The sequence below is a fragment of the Oncorhynchus tshawytscha genome, linkage group LG10 (genome assembly GCF_018296145.1).
Source record: "Oncorhynchus tshawytscha isolate Ot180627B linkage group LG10, Otsh_v2.0, whole genome shotgun sequence".
Lineage (NCBI taxonomy): Eukaryota > Metazoa > Chordata > Actinopteri > Salmoniformes > Salmonidae > Oncorhynchus > Oncorhynchus tshawytscha.
The window spans coordinates 23,957,904-23,981,432 of record NC_056438.1 but is presented as its reverse complement, the minus strand read 5'-3'; the positions used below and the strand labels follow the sequence as shown (position 1 = coordinate 23,981,432).

Genomic DNA, 23,529 nt, shown 5'->3' with positions numbered 1-23,529 from the left:
TGGCTAAATTGCCCCTCCATTATCAAGTCAATGTCTCTTGGAGACGTAAGTGCACTTAAAAATAGCATTAGCGCCCGAGGCTAGCCCTTAATTACGGTATGTGCATCTGAGCATGCACAATGCCTCTGTATTGTAAGAAAAAGTTCCATTTCTTAGTCTTTCTATGTGTATGTGAGGGTCAAGGAGCTTTGGGGATCGGCGTAACCTTTGTATGGTACTCTGACCTTAAGTGGATGGCCAAATTACAGCATTCCATAGCAAGGCTAAGAGCATCATGTAACGGACTGCCAGGGGGTTTCTACATGACAAAGCAGAATTCCTAGCGTAAATGGTCAATGCACAGTGTCCTATGGAGTAATTACATTATAAAGTAACAACATGATTGTGAGGCACAGAGTTTGTAGAGTACAGTACTTCTACTGGAGAAAACTATGATTACTGCTTATTCCTTTATGATAGTGAAGCCCTGGTAGCGGATAGCTACTCCGAAGGCCACGGTAACATTGTGCTTAATTACATTTCCATTGTCTTGTGATCTGATTGCGTGCGACTGAACCACAGGTTTGTAATTTAACACAGTTGTTGAGGAGGGTTCTGGAGCCTTTGGTGTTTTCTAACCCATATTTGTGCTGTGAACATGGTCACATGGTCAGAGTGGAATGGACTCAATTTAAATCGAATTACCATGCAGGCAAATTAAGCTGTGGAATTTAATTTGAACTGTTGTAAAAATGCTAATTTCAGAACAGCCTGGAAGCCCATATGCAAATACAACACTATTTTACAATAATTCATATTAGGGGAGGCAAGCATAAAACACAATTTACAACCCCCTGACATCTGGGAATACAGTATCATTAGCCCTAAGTCTAGCTAGGAGGTGCGGCTCAGTGTGCTCACATGTGTGTGTGTGCGCGCGCGCGCGCGTGCATGCGTGTGTGTACATGCCTGACAGAAGGTCTATGAATGTGTGGCTCTATGGATGAATATAAATGGGAGTTAAAAGCATCGAGTTAATGACCATTGACATATACACTCCATAAAAAGATGTATATTTTGGCGAAAAACACCATATTATTCCATAATCTATTCATATACTGACCCTGACAGCCATCCGAGTGACACAGTGACGTGGTCGGGCTTGAGCCCTATGATAATGCCCGTGAATAACAACAAGATGGGAAAGTCTGTTCCTCACAGTGCACTGAGGAATTATATTGCACATTATGTTCGCCGCACAATTTGACCTCTGCATGGAAACGCACTAGTCTGTCTCCTGATTCTACTTGAGCCATCAGAACCTGGCAAGAGCACTTTCATTTGTTGGTGTAGGACACAGCCAGCGTAACAAATGTATGTCATTCCCCACGTTATTGTTCTCCCTTTCTCTCTCTCTCCCTTCTAGTCTCACTCCACACGCAACGGCTTGAGCGAAGAGAGTAAAAGAAAGAGAGGGAGAGATGGACAGATGAATAAATAGATGGAGAGTATTTGCTTTTCCACTTTCCATGTAGTTAATCAAGGGCTACGCCAGAGGGAAAGATAGAGTGTTCTGCATCCCGAATGGCACCATATTCCCTTCCTTTGACCAGGGCCCATAGGTGCCATTTGGGATGCATCCTGTGAGTGAACGCGTGTGTGAAGGACAGCCAGATAGAGTTTTGGGGACGAAAACGGTTCGAGTGTTTACAGATGTCCGGGGGAGCCCGTCGATACTTATTCAACGCATTAGAAGAGGAGCGTTCACTCCACTGGGATACAACACGCCATCCGTCATTAGTGGAGAGAATCAATTAAACCAGCATTAGGCCCCAGGGTGACTTAATTTGTATTCCAAATGGCACCCTATTCCCTATATAGTGCACTACTTTTGACTAGGGTCCATAGAGCGATTGATTTAGGAGGGATTGAAAGCAACAAGTCACATATGACCTAAGTAGTTGCTCAATAAACGAACAGGAAAACCCATTCCTACTCTGAAGGAGTGATCTTCGGGAGTGTATCAATGATCAATAATGATCAATGGATCGTCAATATGTGTCTAGCTGCAGTGAGGAAGGGTCCAGAGAGGACAAACAAACAAGCACAAAGGCAAAACCATTAGACCTCTAACAACCTCCAGGGCATGTTGTGTTTTGTTTGGTGCTGTTTGTTTGCTAGGAATGCTGGGGAGGCAAACAGTCGTTGCATTAAATGTCGCTAGTGAATCACTGAGCTGTTCAGTTCCGGGCCCTGGTCAAAATTGAAAGGATATATAATATACAGGTACCTAGGGCTGGATTAGAAATGGTTTGTCTGAAATGCTATCCTCTTCCCTATATAGTGCAATTTTAACCAGGGCCCATAGAGGCTTTGATTAAAAGTAGTGTAGGGAATAGGATGCTATTTGTGACGTAGACATGGGTTTGAGGGAACTGAACAGCTCAGTGATTCACTAGCGACATTTAATGCAACGACTTATGTGTTTCAGACATAAGGAAGTGGATGGCTGCAAACTTTCTACTTTTAAACTCGGACAAAACAGAGATGCTTTTTCTAGGTCCCAAGAAACAAAGAGATCTTCTGTTGAATCGGACAATTAATCTTAATGGTTGTACAGTCGTCTCAAATAAAACTGTGAAGGACCTCGGCGTTACTCTGGACCCTGATCTCTCTTTTGAAGAACATATCAAAAAAACATATAAATGACCATGCTGGTAATTTATGAACATTTGAACATCTTGGCCATGTTCTGTTACAATCTCCACCCGACACAGCCAGAAGAGGACTGGCCACCCCACATAGCCTGGTTTCTTCCTAGGTTTTGGCCTTTCTAGGGAGTTTTTCCTAGCCACAGTGTTTTTACACCTGCATTGCTTGCTGTTTGGGGTTTTAGGCTGGGTTTCTGTACAGCACTTTGAGATATCAGCTGATGTACGAAGGGCTATATAAATACATTTGATTTGATTTGATTTGTTTGCCTCCCCAGCATTCCTAGCAAACAAACAGCACCAAACAAAACACAACAAGCCCTGGAGGTTGTTAGAAGTCTAATGGTTTTGCCTTTGTGCTTGTTTGTTTGTCCTCTCTGGACCCTTCCTCACTGCAGCTAGACACATATTGACGATCCATTGATCATTATTGATCATTGAAACACTCCCGAAGATCCCTCCTTCAGAGTAGGAATGGGTTTCTCTGTTTGTCTATTATGCCATTGTTCAACCAGAGAAACAGCACGGTTGTTTGGCTCCACCACCGGCGTCCCCCCATCTCACCCCGGGGCTCATCAGGGAAAATAATGCCCTCTTTCAATAGTCCCAAGCCCAATTTGCCACATCAACTAAAGTAATAGCCTCAAATCCACATAGGCACAGTCCTATGCCAACAAAAGGCCCTTTCTATCCATGCCTATCCACATGTTAACCAAACAAAGCATTGCCATATAGCATTTGTCCGTGTTAGCATCGTTAGCGCCAAAACCCCAAACCCTCCCTACGTGTGTGCTGTCCTGTCCGGGGACATTTTTTTCCCGCCTTTGCGGGAGAGGTTAGGGCAGCCAGCCGGACATGGGCACACAGGACTGGCTTCGAGGATGGTGCCATCTGTTGAGCAGGCCGAGTCAGCCATTTTCGCCCTCTCACGTGTCTCATATCCTCCACCATATCTCCTCGCCTGCGGGGCTAACACACCCCAGTTGGGCTAACACACTGCACTGACGGAGGCATTCAGCTTTCCTTCTTCCTCTATGGGGTTTTAGAGTGTTAAAATTAGGAGGTGGGTAGTGGGAGGGGGTTATTCGGTTGGTATTTTGGTCTTTCCTCTCACGGCTAGTGCAGTATTGGGGAGAGTCCTAAGGCTGAGCTGAGCAGCTGAAGTGTTTATGCAGATGCAGTGGCACACTAGAGAGAAAATGGATGCAGTCACTGGCATGGAGCTAACACAGAGGCTCAAAAGCAATGGAGAGAGAGAGAGAGAGAAAGAGAGAAGGAATATCCGCAATAAAGGGTCTATAGCAACAAAGAATAAAGGTGGAGAGAAGAGAGAGCTGAATATAGCTGTTTATATCTGATTATAAACTGGATGGTTCGAGCCCTGAATGCTGATTGGCTGAAAGCCATGGTATATCAGACCTTATTCTATGGGTATGACAAAACCTTTATTTTCCTGCTCTATTTACATTGGTACCCCTTTATAATAGCAATGTTTGTGGTATATTGCCAAAATACCATGACTAAGGGCTGTATCAAGGCACTCTGCGTTGCGTCATGCATATGACCAGCCCGTAGTCATGGTATATTGACCATATACCACACCCCTTCTGGCCTTATTGCTTAAATATAGCAGGATACAGCTGAATATAGCTGGATATAGCTAAATACAGCTGGATATAGCTGCATATAGCAGGATATAGCTTGATATAGCTTGATATAGCTGAAAATAGCTGGATATAGCTAAATATAACTGGATATAGCTGAATATAGCTAAATATAGCTGGATATAGCTGAAAATAGCTGGATATTGCTAAATATAGCTGGATATAGTTGAATATAGCTGGATATAGCTAAATATAACTGGATATAGTTGAATATAGCTGGATATAGCTAAATATAGCTGGATATAGTTGAATATAGCTGGATATAGCTAAATATAGCTGGATATAGTTGAATATAGCTGGATATAGCTTGATATAGCTAAATATAGCTGTATATAGCTGAATATAGCTGGATATAGCTAAATAAAGCTGGATATAGCTGAACATAGCTGGATATTGCTAAATATAGCTGGATATTGCTAAATATAGCTGGATATAGCTGGATATAGTTGAATATAGCTGAATATAGCTAAATATAGCTGGATATAGCTGGATATTGCTAAATATAGCTGGATATAGCTGGATATAGCAGGATATAGCAGAATATAGCTGGCTATAGCAGGATGAAGCTGGATTGAGCAGGATGTATTTGGATATAGCTGAGAGAAGACATAATCCCTGAGAAAATATGTACTACTTCAAATTGGTCTGGATCTCTGTTCTCTTACACCTCAGCTATGGACACTGGCCTGTCATCCAACCCCCTATCCCCAACCCCCTCTCTCCTCCGTTACTCAGTCATTGCTGGACTGCCGTCACCTTCCCTCACGGTCAGTTTGTTTTGGCTTGGAAATGATAAACCAGCCCAGCTGTCCAAAGGGCTATCAGATCAGCTGTTAGCACGCAGACAGCAACAGGGAGAGAAGGGAAGGTGGGGATTTAGGGGTTAGGATGGCCAAGTGCATTTGTGGTTGTCTCATGGGTTACATCTGTGCTCAAATTCCCCCGTGGAATGCCCACTGGCGACTCGAGTTTGGATGTCTGGTAGTTGGCTTTCCTTTATTTTCTTTTGCATGACACATTAGTCATAGCACCTAAACTACAAGTGCATGGTGACATAGTCCATGTTCATGGTCTATTCTATTCTAAATGATTGCTAGTTGTGCTCAATAGAAAGCACATAAGCTGCTGCTATGATTAAAATGGCCAAGTCAATAAAAACCTAGACACACCTGAAGTGACAATTTACTTTTCCATTCATCTCTCTCACTGTGAAATATATGCAGTGTGAGGGGAAAATTGAGATGGGAGAAAATGAAACAGATTGCAGCGAACATTTCTCAACCAAAAGTTTAGAGTCTCGCCCATCAATTTCTCTTTTGCTGCTCCCTCGTCTGTGACCTTGGGAGGACGCTCCGCTATTCAAACACATTCAAGCTGAAGAGGGAGATTCCTGCGGTGTGAAGGGTGTAATAAAACTTTTATTCACCTGCACCTGCTTCCTGGAACGTAGTGATTAATGGGAAGCGGTGTTAAGCAGGGAAAACGGAGTAGGATAAACTCACTGGAGTCTGAAACCTGTTGTGACACCTCAGTGCTCAGATTTCAACTCCAAACATCCTGTAACTCCAATTCAATGTCTTTTTGTGCTGATATATATGGTTATCTCCATATAGGATAAGAATGTAGAGGAATGGACTTATGGCAATGTACTCATCAGGGTGTTGGGGAGAGAGAGAGAGAGAGAATGCTGTGTTTTTGTGTGTGTATGACTTAGTATGTGTATGTGACAATGAGATAAGACCACTTACAAGAGACATCTCTCATCCCTACAGTGGCACGAACTGAGGAGAAAGAGAGGACGAGAAGAAGTGACGAAAAGTGACACTTACTTTCGGCGTCGGCGAGAAGGAGGAGCAGACCCAGGACGAGCAGTGCGGGTCTAGCTATGTGCATCATGGGACAGCTTGGCACCAGCATGCTTTGGCAGCCTCAGTGGTGCTGGCTCACAGAGCTCTGTGAGTCAGTCTGGTCTGACTTCTCAGATGCAGGATATTCACAGCCTGCGGGGGAGAGAGGGAGTGGGGGAGAGAGGGAGGAAAGGAGAGAGGGGAGGGAAAGAGAGTGAGGGCATGAATGAAACAAAGTGGTTTGGCTTCTTGTACTTTATCTATCTAGTGCACATTTCTGACATACCCACACAGACTCAGTAGGTTCTGACAGCTAAAGAGGAGAGAGGGTGATGTGCTCGCAGGCTATATTCGGACACTTCGGAACGCATGTTAGTGTGCGCACGTCCACACGCACGTACACAGATGAAAGGGCTCACTAAAGCACTCACAGCAAGGATTTGCACACAAGCTCTAATCAAATTAACTATTTGTTTGTGATCATCACTGTTACATGTCAGACTTTTACATAATTTGCTAAATCATTTACTGATACCATGTGCTATGTAGAATGTAAAAAAAATAGGTTCTGAGATGTACATACAGAAAACTCACACATTCAACATGCTAGCAGGGGAATCCTAACCTGTTTAGCCTACTATATTAAAACTAATGGGGAACTAACCCAAACCGTCCCTGGAGAACCATATAGCTGGCCATTCAATTCACAGCACCTAATGTCTCCTTTCGTTCTTTTTTGAGCGTATGGTGAGACAGTAACATATTGGTGGATTTCTCTCCAGAGACCAGTGCTATCCATAAACTATGTAGTGACAAAATGCCACCATTGTTCTTAGTACCCTTAAAACCACTCAGCTCCACCTCATATTTATGCCCGTCTTACACCAGTAGCTGAAGCTTTAATAGCTTTAAGTGTCTCCAAATGGATTAGGACAAAAGAGAACGCAACAAATCTATACAGTTTGATGGAGTAAGCTAGCGTTAGCCAAACGTATACTGTATGCAACCAACACCTCCTTTATCAAGCACTGCTTGAAGTACACATTAAATCTGTATGACCAAGTAGGTTAGGCTTGTGTTCCCTCTCATGTTTCGGCACCCCTTCCTTTATCAAAAGCTGCTATGTGGATGGGGTAATTGATCTGACAGAGCATGATAGCATTAGCAAGTAGCCCACTCGATTCCGCGTCATGAATTTGCAAAAGCCTGTGCTTAATCCATAGTGACTGACACGTTTTGGTGGTCATGAATTTCTGGACTCTTCTGGTAGCTAATCCGCTCCATGAGCTCTGGTGACACACAGTGTATTAGCATTAGCATGCTAACCAGTTAGCATGATAGCCTAGCATGGGAGGAGGCTATTATCTGAGACAGACGGTGCATTCCAATATACACATTTTCCAAGTAGGTCTGCACAGATTATATCATGTGGATTTGGTTCCTGAGATGTAAAACACTTTTCCAGGCATTGTAGATATCTAATCAGTATGTAGATCTGTGCTTAAAATGTGTATTTGGAACGCACACAAAATGGTTGAACTTGCTTGAGGTACACTGACGCTGAGAGCCTTCACGCTTCTTCAGACGGACACATCATTTGACCTCTGACCTCTTAGACAGCTTGACATTTAGCAGAGTAGCACCGAATGCTAGCGAACAGATAGTATTGACTATTAGCGCATTAGCCACACCACAGGCGCAGACAGAGCACTGTTTACCCTCACAAACGCATTAGAGGTATCGCATAATCCTTTTATACACGGGGCTCATTCGTCCGGCTATTTATCTGATGATTTATAAACAAATAAAACATCCAGAAAACCAAAAGTGCAATCAGTGTGGTAGACGATGACAAAGTACCTCATTTCCCTGCTACCCATCTCCCCGCCTCTCTCTCCCTGTTTCTCCCCCTTTTATTCCTTCAGCTGTAGCCTGTAAATGGCAGAAAAGACAGGGAGATAGTGCACCTGTCACACTCCATTTGTGTCGTGGGGAGATAGACGTGACTACCTGTCTCCGAGCGCCGTGAGGCCTGTGGTGGCCGTGAGGCGTGTGGCGAACAGAATCAATTTGAAGCAAACTCAACCTACAGTACGCACCCGCGCGCACACACACACACACACAATGGCTCACATACATGTACACATACACATCATTTCTGCATGACTAGTATTTATTGTGCATTCTATTCCATAACACTGTTTAAGGATAGGGATATCACTGAAGTGCAATCCATAGTAAGCAACGGCAGAAACAGAAAGCTCCTCTAATCAAGGTCACTGACGTCTTTTTTATTTATTTATTTTACCTTTATTTAACTAGGCAAGTCAGTTAAGAACAAATTCTTATTTTCAATGACGGCCTTGGAACAGTGGGTTAACTGCCTGTTCAGGGGCAGAACGACAGACCTTGTCAGCTCGGGGATTTGAACTTGCAACCTTCCGGTTACTAGTCCAACGCTCTAACCACTAGGCTACCACTAGGCTAGCCCCACGTCTTCCCTGACTTTTGCTTTGGATGCGAAATCTGGGTTGATAGGCTTTGAGTTAATTAATGTAGTGTGAATTTCCATAATGACATGACATTAGGAGTCCTCACTATACACAGTACTCAGCAGCCTTCCCTTCCTTTCACTTCCTCCCTCCACTTCCCTCCACATGCTGATACAGACAAACAAAGCCATCTGCATGTTTCGTAAGCACCAACCAGGGGAGAGGAAGGCTGTGCTATCCATGTGAACACAAGCAGCCCTAATGAGAACAAAGTAGCCGACAAATCGATCCTGAAATTGGAACCTAGAACCTAAAAGGGTTCTTCGACTGTCCCATTAGATGAACCCTTTGAAGAACCCTTTTTGGTTCCTGGTAGAAGAACCCTTTTGAGTTCCAGGTAGAACTCTTTCCACAGAGGTATTTAACCCAAAAGAGTTTTACCTGCAAACAAAAAGGGTTCTCCTATGGGGACAGCTGAATAACCTTTTTGGATGTCGTTTTTCTAGTAGTGTACATCAGAATTCCCTGTGTTACCCAAGGCACATTGTTACCTCAAATGTTACCTCTGACCATTGTCACCAAAGCTTTCGTTCCGCAACATGGTCGCTCTGTTTCACGTGTCAGTTAAATTTCACACATACAGCGATGTTGATGCTTCCATTGAACATTTATTGCCAAAAAAAGAAGAAAAGAAACAAGAACAAATCTTGTCCTTTCTTTCCGAGCCCCTCGGCGGTATTATTGTGTACCTATTCAGCAGTGTTCCATTCAAAGAGCCGGTTGTGATAGGATCATGCATTATTAAACAAAAGGCAGACAACAAGCACAATGTTAATTAGAAAATGGGGAGATATTGCCAGGCAGTGGAGGAGGAGAGGAATAAAGAAAGAGAGGGAGGGTTGATGAGTTGTCGTTCTCTCTCCCCTGATTCTTATCACTCCCTGAAAAGGTTGATAGAGGGAGGAAAACAACGGAGAGAGGGATTCTCTGTAGAATGACCAACCCGTTTAGTGTCTTCTTCTACTGCATGTGGGAGCTACGTGTCTCAAACAATGACTAGTGATTTATTTCAGAGCTTTTTTTACCCTGCTGTATGAAATGTCAAACAATGTTTGATAAAAGGCACTTGGGCTCATTATTTTGTTAAAACATCTTGAGATGACTGTTTGATGATCAACAGACACATTATTGTAGCATCAGCATCCTTCTCCCTCGATCCCTTTCCCTGCCATGCTGTGGTGGTCTTGACCCTGAAGGCATGCTGTTATAGAAGCAAATTCCATCTACAATGACACATTCTGTGTTAGCGTGCTAACTTAGCGTGCTAGTATATCCACTATATGACCCAAACTAATGGGAACCAAATCCTAGCATGAGCATTATATTAATGCAACTGTTGAAAATAAAAAATTGGCATAGGATAAAAACAATACCCCATAACCAACCTTGACTCATCTTTCATGCATGTTGCCTCAGTTTTGCTTCAACACATCAATTGGGTTTCAAGGGGTTCTTTATGTTCATGAATAGCATGCAATGCTTTTCCCATCTTATAAAATGGATTACATGGAAACAGTTGTTGTTCTTCCCCCAAAAAACAAAGCGGCCACAAAAATACCAAGCCCAACTATTAAGTCAACCCCTTCCTTAATTGTGTGTACACACGCAAAGACAGAACTCTTGCAATGCCACTATATTGAGGCTAAATCAAAAGCTTCACACTGTACTGCCCAAGTATTATGCCTCACAGAGCAAAACAAATAAGATTTTAGCCTTTTATTAAATGTTCCCTTTCAATGCCCTGTCATTAACAATGCAGTCATTACATAGTCCAGAACCACAAGTAAAACATGACAGTTTTTTAAAAACTCCAGCAAGGTAAAGCTGTGTTTTTAGATGTTTTATACAGTATCTTGTATCCAGATGCCACGCTAGAGGTAAGAGTCAAACGCTCAAGGACTCTATAATTAAGGCCAAACCGCTGTTCCATGGCCGAGCGCTCACCCGCCTATTTCAACCGAGAGGTCAAACGGCATCTCCACAGAGGGCATAGGGTATCGTGTACCCATTCCTCGCCCTTCCCATCTACCCATTTCAACAGAAATATGACTTCAATAGAGTTGAGAAAAAGGCTACATGAAAAATGATTCGCACCTATTCAACAATAATAATAATAATAAGGTGCCCCCTGGGTTATTGCTATGTGTCATATGATTGGAGTTAAAATGTCTCCCGTTGGAACACTCGACAAAGGCATAACTTCCCCTAGCAACCGTCCGCCCACCTGTCAAAAAGGGTGCGGGCTAAGTCAGAGTGGCAGGCCATGAGCTTGGGATGCTGACTGCACTTATTATGCATGACACATGCAGCAGTCTTTTATCTTGCCTCCTTCCACTCATCTATTCATCTCTCTCATTCCAACAAAATCTTCTTCTTCTGTTCTCTGCCTCTCTGATTCACTCTACTTTCTCTCCCTCTGTCTTTCACTGTCATTCCTCTGCCCTTCTCTGTGTCTTTTCTCTCTCTCACTCGCTCATACCTCCTGTCTCAATCGTGCCGCTGTACTCTGTTTCCTCTCTTTCCATCGCTCCCTCCATCTCTCTCTCACTTTGATTTAGGACTGGCGTCTGGGACGTTTCTCACGCATCGCCCCAGATCAGCGGGCATGTGTAATAACATCCCTCAAGCTAAGCTAAGCTATGCCCTCAAGTGCAGCCTCCACATGAAAGCTTCTGACAAACCGCGGCTTAGAGAAACTTATTTACCCCCCCCACCCTCCTTCCGACCTCAGCCAAACAAGCCTCCCACGCTCATAAATTGTGTTTTCAGAGATGCTCGTCCCACCCGAGTTACTCTGTTGTCTCCATGTTTATTCGAATGTCAGAGGTGTTTGTTTATGCCGTGGCTAGCGGCTAATCACTAAAGGGCTAACAACAAGCTAGCATCCTCTCTAGCGTCCCACTCTTTGTTGTTATGAGTGACGCCTTCCAACACAAGACACTGAGATAAGCTTATTGGGTTCGGGTGACATTTCCTGCGCCAGTAATTGGGTTTAAAAGCACCTGCTGTGTCTGGAAGAAGGAAGCAATGGTGATCTTGTCGCTGCATCGTGTCCCCAGGTGCAGGTACAGGAAATGCCAAAGCCATTTCACCTTCGCAGCAGGAGTTTGAACTTTGAGAAGCCTCCAAATAAAGTTTGTCCGAAGGGAGTTGTGTTTGTTTACCTAATCCCCAAAGGTCACTGACAAAGTAAACCCATAGATATGTCTAAGAGTTGCTTAACTTGTGCAATGTAACCATCTGTGGTTATAGCTCTGTAGGGAGAATTTATGCAGGTTGGTATTTGTGTCATCACTTACCCTGGAGACAGCTCTGCGGAGGGGTCACTAGCTGGCACAGCCACAAAGTCATGAAATCTGATTTTATACCTAACCTTAAAAACACTGCTAACCCTAATGCCAAACCCTGACCTTAACTTAAGACCATAAAGCTATTTTTACAATATAGCCCATTTTGACTTTGCAGCTGGCCTATCTAGTTCCGCCTTCAGGGTAAAATTCATGTCAATAAACGTCAACCTGCAGAGTTTAGATAAATACAACAGTTTTAACAAGCTGGTGTTTGCCCATATAGCTGCAAGAAAAACTAACAATGGAACAGAGGCCAATATATACTGTATATTCTCAGTTTACTATAATGATCCTATGTGACTATCTAGCACTGTCTCCATCCCTCCCTCCTCTTCTTCATCTAGCAAATTTTCCCTGTGCCTCTTACCTTGTCTTTTTCACTTTTCACAGTAAAACACCTCTTGTTCTTTTTTAACACTTCCCTCTCTCTTACTCTCTCCCTGCATCTCTCTCTCCCTGCATCTCTCTCTCCCTGCATCTCTCTCTCCCTGCATCTCTCTCTCCCTGCATCTCTCTCTCCCTGCATCTCTCTCTCCCTGCATCTCTCTCTCCCTGCATCTCTCTCTCCCGGCATCTCTCTCTCCCGGCATCTCTCTCTCCCAGCATCTCTCTCTCCCCGCATCTCTCTCTCCCTGCATCTCTCTCTCCCGGCATCTCTCTCCCCGGCATCTCTCCCCCAGCATCTCTCTCTCCCCGCATCTCTCTCTCCCCGCATCTCTCTCTCTCTCTCTCCCCGCATCTCTCTCTCCCCGCATCTCTCTCTCCCTGAATCTCTCTCTCCCCGCCCCTCATCTAATCCGTTATCCCCGTCTCACAGCAGCTGTTAGGTTCAGATGGATGGTCCCCCAGTACACGACCTTGACCACCAGACTGGTGAGTGATTATCCCAGTGCCCTGTTGGGCTGCTCCCCTGCACACTGGCATACAGAGTCAAACACACACACACACAAGAAAACACACACAAAGGCCATGCACACACACACACACACACACCCAGACAGTCTCTCTCTCACACACACACACACACACACCTAGGCTTCAGGGGTAAGCATCAGGGACACTAGGGGGGGAATAACATCACCAAAACACTCTACATCTGTGACTACTTGTTTGTATTTCTGCTGGCCTTGATTACATTGGCCAACACATGGTTAATTCAATCATATAGAAAACTTGAATGCCTCTGAGGGCTCCCCCATGCACTTGAGGGGCCACGAGATTGTGTGCTGTCTCGATGCTGACGATTTAGAAGTGCATAGTGTGTCGTGCTCGTGTCGCCGCCGTCCACTGAAGGACACTTCTGTATGAGCGCCGTGTTTCACGTAGAAAGGAACTCATTACCGTGTAAATGTGATGCATTCAAGTGCCCATTGTATGAGAGGGAGAAAACAGTAGACTCAGCAGCCGCCAACCTGGAAACAGTGGGATTCAATTTACGCCGCATGAACAGGGGAGGGCCAAATCATGTTACATATTATGAACAAGAAAACAGGGGAGAGGGAGCTGAGAAGGAGGGAGCAGGCAGAGAGAGGAGGACAACAGAGAGCGGAGGATGGAGAGTGGTGGAATAAGACAGAGAGAGAGGAGGACAACAGAGAGCGGAGGATGGAGAGTGGTGGAATAAGACTTAGAGGGAGAGGAGGACAACAGAGAGCGGAGGATGGAGAGTGGTGGAATAAGACTGAGAGGGAGAGGAGGACAACAGAGAGCGGAGGATGGAGAGTGGTGGAATAAGACTGAGAGGGAGAGGAAGACAACAGAGAGCGGAGGATGGAGAGTGGTGGAATAAGACTGAGAGGGAGAGGAGGACAACAGAGAGCGGAGGATGGAGAGTGGTGGAATAAGACTGAGAGGGAGAGGAGGACAACAGAGAGCGGAGGATGGAGAGTGGTGGAATAAGACTGAGAGGGAGAGGAGGACAACAGAGAGCGGAGGATGGAGAGTGGTGGAATAAGACTGAGAGGGAGAGGAGGACAACAGAGAGCGGAGGATGGAGAGTGGTGGAATAAGACTGAGAGGGAGAGGAGGACAACAGAGAGCGGAGGATGGAGAGTGGTGGAATAAGACTGAGAGGGAGAGGAGGAAAACAGAGAGTGGAGGATGGAGAGTGGTGGAATGAGACAGAGAGAGAGGAGGACAACAGAGAGCGGAGGATGGAGAGTGGTGGAATAAGACTGAGAGGGAGAGGAGGACAATAGAGAGCGGAGGATGGAGAGTGGTGGAATAAGACTGAGAGGGAGAGGAGGACAACAGAGAGCGGAGGATGGAGAGTGGTGGAATAAGACTGAGAGGGAGAGGAGGACAACAGAGAGCAGAGGATGGAGAGTGGTGGAATAAGACTGAGAGGGAGAGGAGGACAACAGAGAGCGGAGGATGGAGAGTGGTGGAATAAGACTGAGAGGGAGAGGAGGACAACAGAGAGCGGAGGATGGAGAGTGGTGGAATAAGACTGAGAGGGAGAGGAGGACAACAGAGAGCGGAGGATGGAGAGTGGTGGAATAAGACAGAGGGAGAGGAGGACAACAGAGAGCGGAGGATGGAGAGTGGTGGAATAAGACTGAGAGGGAGAGGAGGACAACAGAGAGCGGAGGATGGAGAGTGGTGGAATAAGACTGAGAGGGAGAGGAGGACAACAGAGAGCGGAGGATGGAGAGTGGTGGAATGAGACAGAGAGAGAGGAGGACAACAGAGAGCGGACGATGGAGAGTGGTGGAATGAGACAGAGAGAGAGGAGGACAACAGAGAGCGGAGGGTGGAGAGTCCTAGGCACACTAGAGCAGTCTGGAGGTGTCGTTTTCCGAAGGGGGTGATGACGGGTTGGACAAATTTGCGATGGTCGGAGTACGAGAATGTGTATGGGCTTCAAGATCCTGTTTCCTGCAACATGCATGTATACACAATCTCTCGTTCTCTCTCTCTGTGTCACACACACACACACACACACACATATAGTCTCTGCACCATCCGCTCCGGGCATCTTGACATCTACCCCCCACCCAGCCACGATCTGTGGGAGGATGAATAATATCACTTCCGAGAGAGGGAGGAAGGGAGAGAGAGGGAGGGACATAGAGAGAAAAGGATGAGGAGGGAGAGAGAAGACGGAGAGAGAGGATAGAAAGAAAGATGGAGATAGAAAAAGAGGGAGGGTGGATGGAGATAGAGACAGAGCACAAAGAGAGAGAGAGGGGGCGAGAGGTAGAGAGACCATTCCCACCCCCTGCCCCTGCTCTCATGCAGTTTTATGGAAAAGACAGAGGCCATGAGAGTAGGAGTGTTCCTCTGAATAGACAAAACAGCCCTCCTCTGTGACTAGCGTGGCAGAAATCAACTGAAAAACCACTGCAATTGCATGAGTTCCTACTTCATAGACCAGACCCAGTTTGCATAGGAACACAACAAGTCATTCCTTTTCTCACATACAACCAGTTCACCATTCATCACTTTGAATATCAAGGTATTTTGCCACAGTGACATTTTAGCCGCATTTGTACCAAAGCCGGGGCTTGCTTTAGATAAGAAAAAGCATTAGTTAAGCATACACAGAGGATGTAAAGAAAAGCCTAAGGTGTACACGCTGCTCTCGAGGGCAATGTCGTTATTCAAATGCTAAAGTATCTCCCATTTTCTAAACGTTAATTTACGTGATATACCCTGAGATAAATGTAACGGTACATTATATGCGCAAGAGCTTTTGAACTATGGCAGGGAGGGTGTATCCCTCAACCCATATCCCCTCAACCCATATCCCTCAATTAGCTTTAGCATAAATATATATTGTATTATACCTTTAGCGCTATGGCTAATGTTTCTACCTCCCACGAGCCCATTTCACGTTGTACCGGCAGCTCTGGACTTGATTCAAGGTTGTGTGTTTTGCATGTTTATGCACGTTGTTTCGTGCCCAACTCCCAAGAGACTAGAGACGCACGGTTATCGGTCTGTTGGATGCCACATGGCTACCCAGTCTGGCTTGACATGAGTATAAAGAGGATTATGACTGCTAATGTTTTGTCATGAATCATATTTGATTAAAAACACACACACACACACACACACACACACACACACACACACACACACACACACACACACACACACACACACACACACACACACACACACACACACACACACACACACACACACACACACACACAGACAGCAGAAGTCTGTAACTGACACAATAGACCTATTAGCAAAACACAAGCTTATCAGAGTGCGTTATGTGAGAGAGCTGCCAAGATGGCTGTTGACTGGGCATCAAATATTACCACACATTTTAGGCAACTTTGTTGAATAGGCAACAGAGCAATGAAGCCGTGTTGCTCCTTTTGCTCGCTTCAAAGAACATCCTAGGAGGCGTTGAAACGTACGTGAAAATTTCTACTATTTTACCTGTGGTGGATTTTGCAGGACTCATTTGTTCAGACATATCCTTTGATGTGTATTTTAGCGAGTCATTTCAATAAAAACACTATATTTATGGATGATTTTAGACCTCCTTTGGACAAATGTTAGCTACAGTTCCCACAGACTGTGGGAGTGAAATGTGCTTTCTTAACTTGCGGACCTAGTGCTACACACATTGCCTTAAGGACTGAACACAGGCAGGAGTGAACAACTGTCAACAGTGACCTAATCTGTTATACAACGGTCTACGTTAGCAAGAATATCTCAATTTAATGCCAAGCCCATTTAACTGATGGCCTATTGTGGTACTAGAACACAACACTGTTTTTATGACTTTCAAAAGGACTGAATAAGACCCTTTCTTCTCCCCCAGTTTTGAGATTAAATTAAATCAAATCTCAGTTCGGTTTGCAAAGCCAAATAAAAGCCAGCACGGAAGCAATTTGACCCACTACCTCTTCTCCCAGTGCATTTCCAATGACAACGTACATATCTACTTTAAAAGCACATTTCTGTCTCTATTACTTTAAATCATTTTAGATGGAGGCTGTGGTTGTCCCCGTACCAGTTTGATGTTTGTTTTGATAGTTTTCACCCTGATTAATAAAGGCATATGTCTCCAGCTTATGAAAACATGACAAGACCTACCAATTTTTATCTTCCCAGTCACATTTGCAAAAACAGCACATTTGAAATGAATGTTTGATAAGTGCCTATTCCTACACTGGCATTTCTCCATTTACCAGAGAAACGCTGGCTGTTAGCTTATTTTCTTATTTCCAATTTTCACACACACACACACACACACACACACACACACACACACACACACACACACACACACACACACACACACACACACACACACACACACACACACACACACACACACACATTTTTTTGAATGGTAAATCTCTAGTCTATTGATACTGGTTAAATCAAGATGTAGCCTAGGCCTCCTAGTTAAATGGATGCACACACACACACACACACACAAAACACTGGTACTGAACCGTTTTTCCTGTTCTAGTATAAAACAAGTACCGGAGTTTCGATATACCGAGCAACACTAAGTGCATCATCACAACTAGCAGAGCCTCCTTTCCAAGAGTTTAAATGACCATTAACCGACTGTCTACATCTTGTCATTAACATGGCTGCCTGTGACAAAAGTGCTAAAGCAGCATCTGAAGCTCCCATTGGTAGAGCCCGGACCCACCTTACCCACCCAAGTGACATCTGAAGAGAGATAGGACCCATGAATAGAGGATTAGCTACTGCATAATTACTTATTTAAAGATCCTAATTAAGAATTTAATTTAGAGTCGCTGCCAGTGAGATTCTGCCACTGAGTGGCTACAGGGAAAAGGTGTGTTTGCTTGTAAGTGAGTGTGTGTGTTTACGATACATGGATGTCATTTAGCAGATGCTCTTCTTCAGAGACGCTAACAAGCACTACAACATATAGTACAGTAGGCCTGCTAGGGACACATAACATCTTTAATTACTTCAATACTTCATGTATGACCCTTTTGCGATGAGACGCACAGATGTATTATCTAAATGTGATCACTCTTTTGTTGATGATCATGTTCCTGTGCCGCAGGAAATACAGACGAGCTTGGTGATTTGAATAAATTCACTGAAAACACCAACTAACACACGGTTAAATGAACAGTATCGCACTTTTCATGCCGCCTCAATTTGAACAGCTAATAGCCTAAATCAAGGAACATTACGGACTAAACGTTCAAATCTTGTTGCTGTCGGATTATTTTGCTTCGACAATACAGGTCAATTTAAGATCCTACATCTGTACTGTTACGTTTACGATGAGGGGCATCATTAAAGGTCATGGTCGTAACCAGTGTGGGATGTGTCTGTAATTACCGCTGTGGTTCAATCGCCTAATATCATCCACCTAGAAAATGCACTCATAAGACAATGCCAACCATTCCAAAAGGTTACTACACAATTCATAACTTGGCTCACAAACTTGTTTTAGTTGTCAGAACTCGCTTGTCTCTTGTCAGACTGTGGGCAAATGCTGAAATTAATTAGCTATGCATTCTCTTTCTCATAATGCAGCCCAGCATCGTGATGTATTGCCTTTCAACTTCTCCTTTTGTTTCATGTACGGGAAGGCATTGTTGTGTGTGTGGTAACGCCTCGCTAAACCCCTGCTGTTTAGTCGGTTGTAATTAGGAAAGTTGTGTTAATGCCATGCAAATTATGCTCTACTTTTATGATTGAAATGCTGCTTCTTTCACCTGCATGTTTGTTTTTGATTATTGTTAGACTGCAATACTGTATATACAGTATTGGTCACAGATACCTTTAAAAAAAGGTAGGGGCATGGATCAGAATCCAGTCAGTATCTGATGTGACCACTATTTGCCTCATGGAGAGCAAAACATCTCCTTCACATAGAGTTGATCAGGCTGTTGATTGTGGCCTGTGGAATGTTGTCCCACTCCTCTTCAGTGGCTGTGCAAAGTTGCTGGATATTGGCGGGAACTGGAACACGCTGTCGTACACGTCGATCCAGAGCAACCCAAACATGCTCAATGGGTGACATGTCTGGTAAGTATGCAGGCCATAGAAGAACTGGGACATTTTCAGCTTCCAGGAATTATGTACAGATCCTTACAATATGGGGCTGTGCATTATCATGCTGAAACATGAGGTGCTGGCGGCAGACGTACGGCACGACAATGGGCCTCAGGATCTCGTCACGGGTTTGTTGTCCGTAGCTTATGCCTGCCAATACCATAACCCTACAGCCATCATGGGGCACGTTGACATCAGCAAACCTTTATTTCAGCACATGAAACTAACACTTTACATGCTGCCGTTATGTTTTTGTTCAGTGTAGTTAGACAAAGACACCACAGAGAACGTTTGGAGCTACTGTGTGGAGTGTCAGTCATACTGTATAGCATTGTTGTTGGAAGCTAGGAGAAGTCAAAACATTTTCCCTCTGCTGATGAAATGAAGTGCTTCCAATACGGGAAACTGCGTATACACATCATTTTACAGCGTCCCTGACAATCTGTTCAACCCCAGACAAAAAAAAGAAAGAGCAAACGAGCTAATGACACTAGCATTGTCAGCCATCAAAGTTATCCTTTTTATCTCTCGCTCTGCGTGTCAGCCACATCCATTTCCAGTGCTGCAACCAAAACAAATGTGTCAGACAAGGGAGGGAGAAACAAGAGGAAATGTATATTTTTTTGTTATCTCTTGAACAGGAGCAACGATAACACAATTATTGGACGTGATGGCTGGCCTCTGAAGCTTGATCTGATGTGTTTCTCGTGGTGGAGTTGCGATTGTAAAACCGCAGTCTTTACCTGCACATCAAAAACAGCTTCTATCTGCAGAACCGCTAACATACAAAAACTAATTGTGACAGCTCAAAAAAGGTTGTGGACAAAGTCAATTGAGGATGTTATAGTTGTCATTTATCCAAAAGGTTGAGTATGGTGGAATACATTGTTCCAGACCCTCATTCACTCCACACCAGTAAAATGGTAAGATTCACAATCATAAAGAACACCAAAAAATGGCAAACTTTTACTCTACCTCTCTCTTCTTTCAAAACACAGTTAGACCCGGGACTGGTATACACACAGAGGCCTCTGAGAGAATGGCTGGGTAAGGAGAGGTACAGTGAGAGAATGGCTGGGTAAGGAGAGGTACAGTGAGAGAAGGCTTGAGCCCCTGATCTTTCCACTGTAGTCGTATCATTGGGGGAGAATACACAGTCTGCAGTTTGCTGATGAACAATTTGACCTGATTTCAGGCCTGGCTACCCGCATGTCCCTCCACTAAAAATCCTCAGTCTTTCTCTCTCCCTCGCTCCTCTCTCCCTATCTATCTCTCTGGGACTACCAGAAAAAGAGATATCTCAGGGGGACAGTCAGGGCATTGGCCAGTCGCTGGCAGTTAGCCTGTGTGTGATTGAGGTGTCACTAACTTGCAGCAGCATTGGGGAAACAGGAGCACTCGGGATGGCTTGGGGCTGCTAGCAGATGCTAACTGCTACTACGACTAAACTGTCCCTCCTCCTGGGGATTCATAAACGTTCAACGATGGGGACTGGTGTTGAGAAGATGCCAAGGTGCTCAGGGGCATAGTGACACTCTGATTTCACAAGTTTTAGATGATGTCCTTGCACCCTGTTGGCCACAGGAAAGAATAGGCCAAATATATGAAGGGTGAGACCCAAACAAGCATGCAAGCAGTATGTGCAGTGTGTGTTCCATTGCACAATTAAAGGTGAGAGGTGAAAACTGGGAACTAATCAAACTCAACACGCCTTTGCCTTTTGAGGTTTCGTAAACATGGTGTGTTGACGAAGGAGCAGTTAAACAGCGAAGTCAGACACGATAACAGTTCAACAAATCTGATATCCCTCTTGGGTATATTTGACCTTTTGATAGTCAGATATGTTCCTCACTGATCACAAAAGCACCAGAAAATGCCTTCTTTTGTCAAAGTCCCATCCTCCTCACCTGTTAAGAAAAAAACGGTCTCAGTTAGCACTTGACAAGCTGCCTATCACCCATCTGACCTTAAACATCAGAAACAAACTGTCCCAATGCCGCCTGTGGCTCAACTGACGACTGTATGGCAACAAAGTGTCTGAAACATTCACCTATGCCTCATTTCTCCTGCTAGCTCTCGCTTCCTTTTTTTTCTTGATGTGAGAGACAAATAATGGTTCATCTCTTCACCTCAAAGGTGGTTTTCTCGCCACACGGCAATGGCTGACTGGCTGCCGTCTGTTTGTTTTGGGGAGGAGCCAGTCTTATCCTAATCTCTGGCTTTAAACTTTGCAGACTAACTCCTTCGCCTTTGTTGTTCTTACAAGGAGCTTGGCAAGGTGACAATAAGCTTCAAAGGTCTGAAATGTATTCATGCACATAAATGGCAGATTGGCAAGGAGAACGCAGGCTCCATAATCTCTAAGCAGGGGAAGAACTGAACTCTTTGTGAGTGTTTGTGTGCGCATATGTGTGTTTACACCTGTGTGTATGTGTGTGTTTGTAAACGCCTGTGTGTTTTCATGGGTGTCTGTGTGTGTGTGTGTGTGTGTGTGTGTGTGTGTGTGTGTGTGTGTGTGTGTGTGTGTGTGTGTGTATATATTGCTGATTATAACATACGCCCCTCCAACCCCTTGACTATGACAGAGATTGCCCTGTAATGGCCACAAGACTGAGGGCTTCACCTAGGGACTGCCTGTAATTGGCTAGAGGCTATGACGTTTACTTTTGTGTGTAGCGGGCATTTACCAGGGGAGGAGTGTGTGTTGTAATGCTGATGTTGCAATAGAGTGTTCCTATGATGTCATTTTGAGGTGATTGAGGTGAACCTTAAAATAGTTGTATTTTCTATCTGCTATCATTAAATGCCATCACAACCAAAGGCTACTTTCTGATTGTACATTTTAAAGCAGTGCTTAAGGAAGGTCTATTCCTGGCAAATGCCCATGCAACTCAAAACAGGGTACATTTTAAGCAATCATAAAGTTGCATTCGCAATCATATACACTAAAACTGGACAGAACCGGACCATTTTGAATGTCACATGAAATCCATAATATCCATAACATAATGATGTATCCATAATATCATAACATAGTGATGTATCCATAATATCATAACATAGTGATGTATCCATAACATAACGATGTATACATAATATCATAACATAGTGATGTATCCATAACATAACGATGTATACATAATATCATAACATAGTGATGTATATCCATAACATAAAGCTGTATCCATAATATCATAACATTGTGATGTATCCATAACATAAGGATGTATCCATAATATCCATAACATAAGGATGTATCATAATATCCAAAACATAACAATGTATCCATAATATCCATAACATAATGATGTATCCATCATATCCATAACATAATGATGTATCCATAATATCCATAACATAATGATGTATCCATAATATCCATAACATAACGATGTATCCATAATATCCATAACATAACGATGTATCCATAATATCCATAACATAACGATATATCCATGATATCCATAACATAACAATGTATCCATAATATCCATAACATAATGATGTATCCATAATATCCATAACATAATGATGTATCCATAATATCCATAACGTAATGATGTATCCATAATATCCATAACATAACGATATATCCATAATATCCATAACATTAGGATATATCCATAACATAATGATGTATCCATAATATCCATAACGTAACGATGTATCCATAATATCACGATGTATCCATAATATCCATAACATAACGATATATCCATAATATCCATAACATAATGATGTATCCATAATATCCATAACATAATGATGTATCCATAATATCACGATGTATCCATAATATCCATAACATAACGATATATCCATAATATCCATAACATAATGATGTATCCATAATATCCATAACATAATGATGTATCCATAATAGCACGATGTATCCACATAACATAACGATATATCCATAATATCCATAACATAATGATGTATCCATAATAGTCCACATGTTCCTGTCAGGGATGGTCCTGTAGCTAACATCATTCATTAATGTGTTCCTATGACATCTTGGGTACGTCACAATATTCTCTCTTAACAGCATTGGTGTAGGCATGGGTGATTTTCCATATACAGTACCAGTCATTTGCTTTCAAATCCATGAAGGGAAGCGAACTGGTACACACTTCGGGAGAAAGGAGAGATTGGGACAAAGCCCTGAATCACAAGAACCGTAAGCCATTATGATCCTCCAGTCCTCCTCAGCCTTTGGGTGTCTAACCCTGTGTGACTGCCCAGCCTCTGTGTTCTAAAGCCAATCCGACTGGGGCCAGAGGCATGATCAAGCCCAATCTCACCCCTCTGCACTCTCTATCTCCCATCTACATGGGGGACATCCATCTTGATTTCTGCCGAGTGCCCAAAAAAAAAAGAGGAAGGGAAAGAGAAAGGGGGGA

At 43.8% G+C, this 23,529-nt stretch overlaps 1 protein-coding gene across 32 annotated transcripts in view; it reads right to left on the bottom strand.

The window, feature by feature from the left end:
- The window catches only part of LOC112259973 (receptor-type tyrosine-protein phosphatase delta), a 600,208-nt gene that overhangs the window by 148,471 nt on the left and 428,208 nt on the right, over window positions 1-23,529 (bottom strand). For all 32 annotated transcript variants that reach the window (XM_024434700.2, XM_042328371.1, XM_042328363.1 and 29 more), the window contains one exon: window positions 6,184-6,354. In XM_024434700.2, the coding sequence (XP_024290468.1) occupies window positions 6,184-6,271 (88 nt within the window). In that variant the 5' untranslated portion in view covers window positions 6,272-6,354. The remainder of the gene's footprint in view (window positions 1-6,183; window positions 6,355-23,529) is intronic.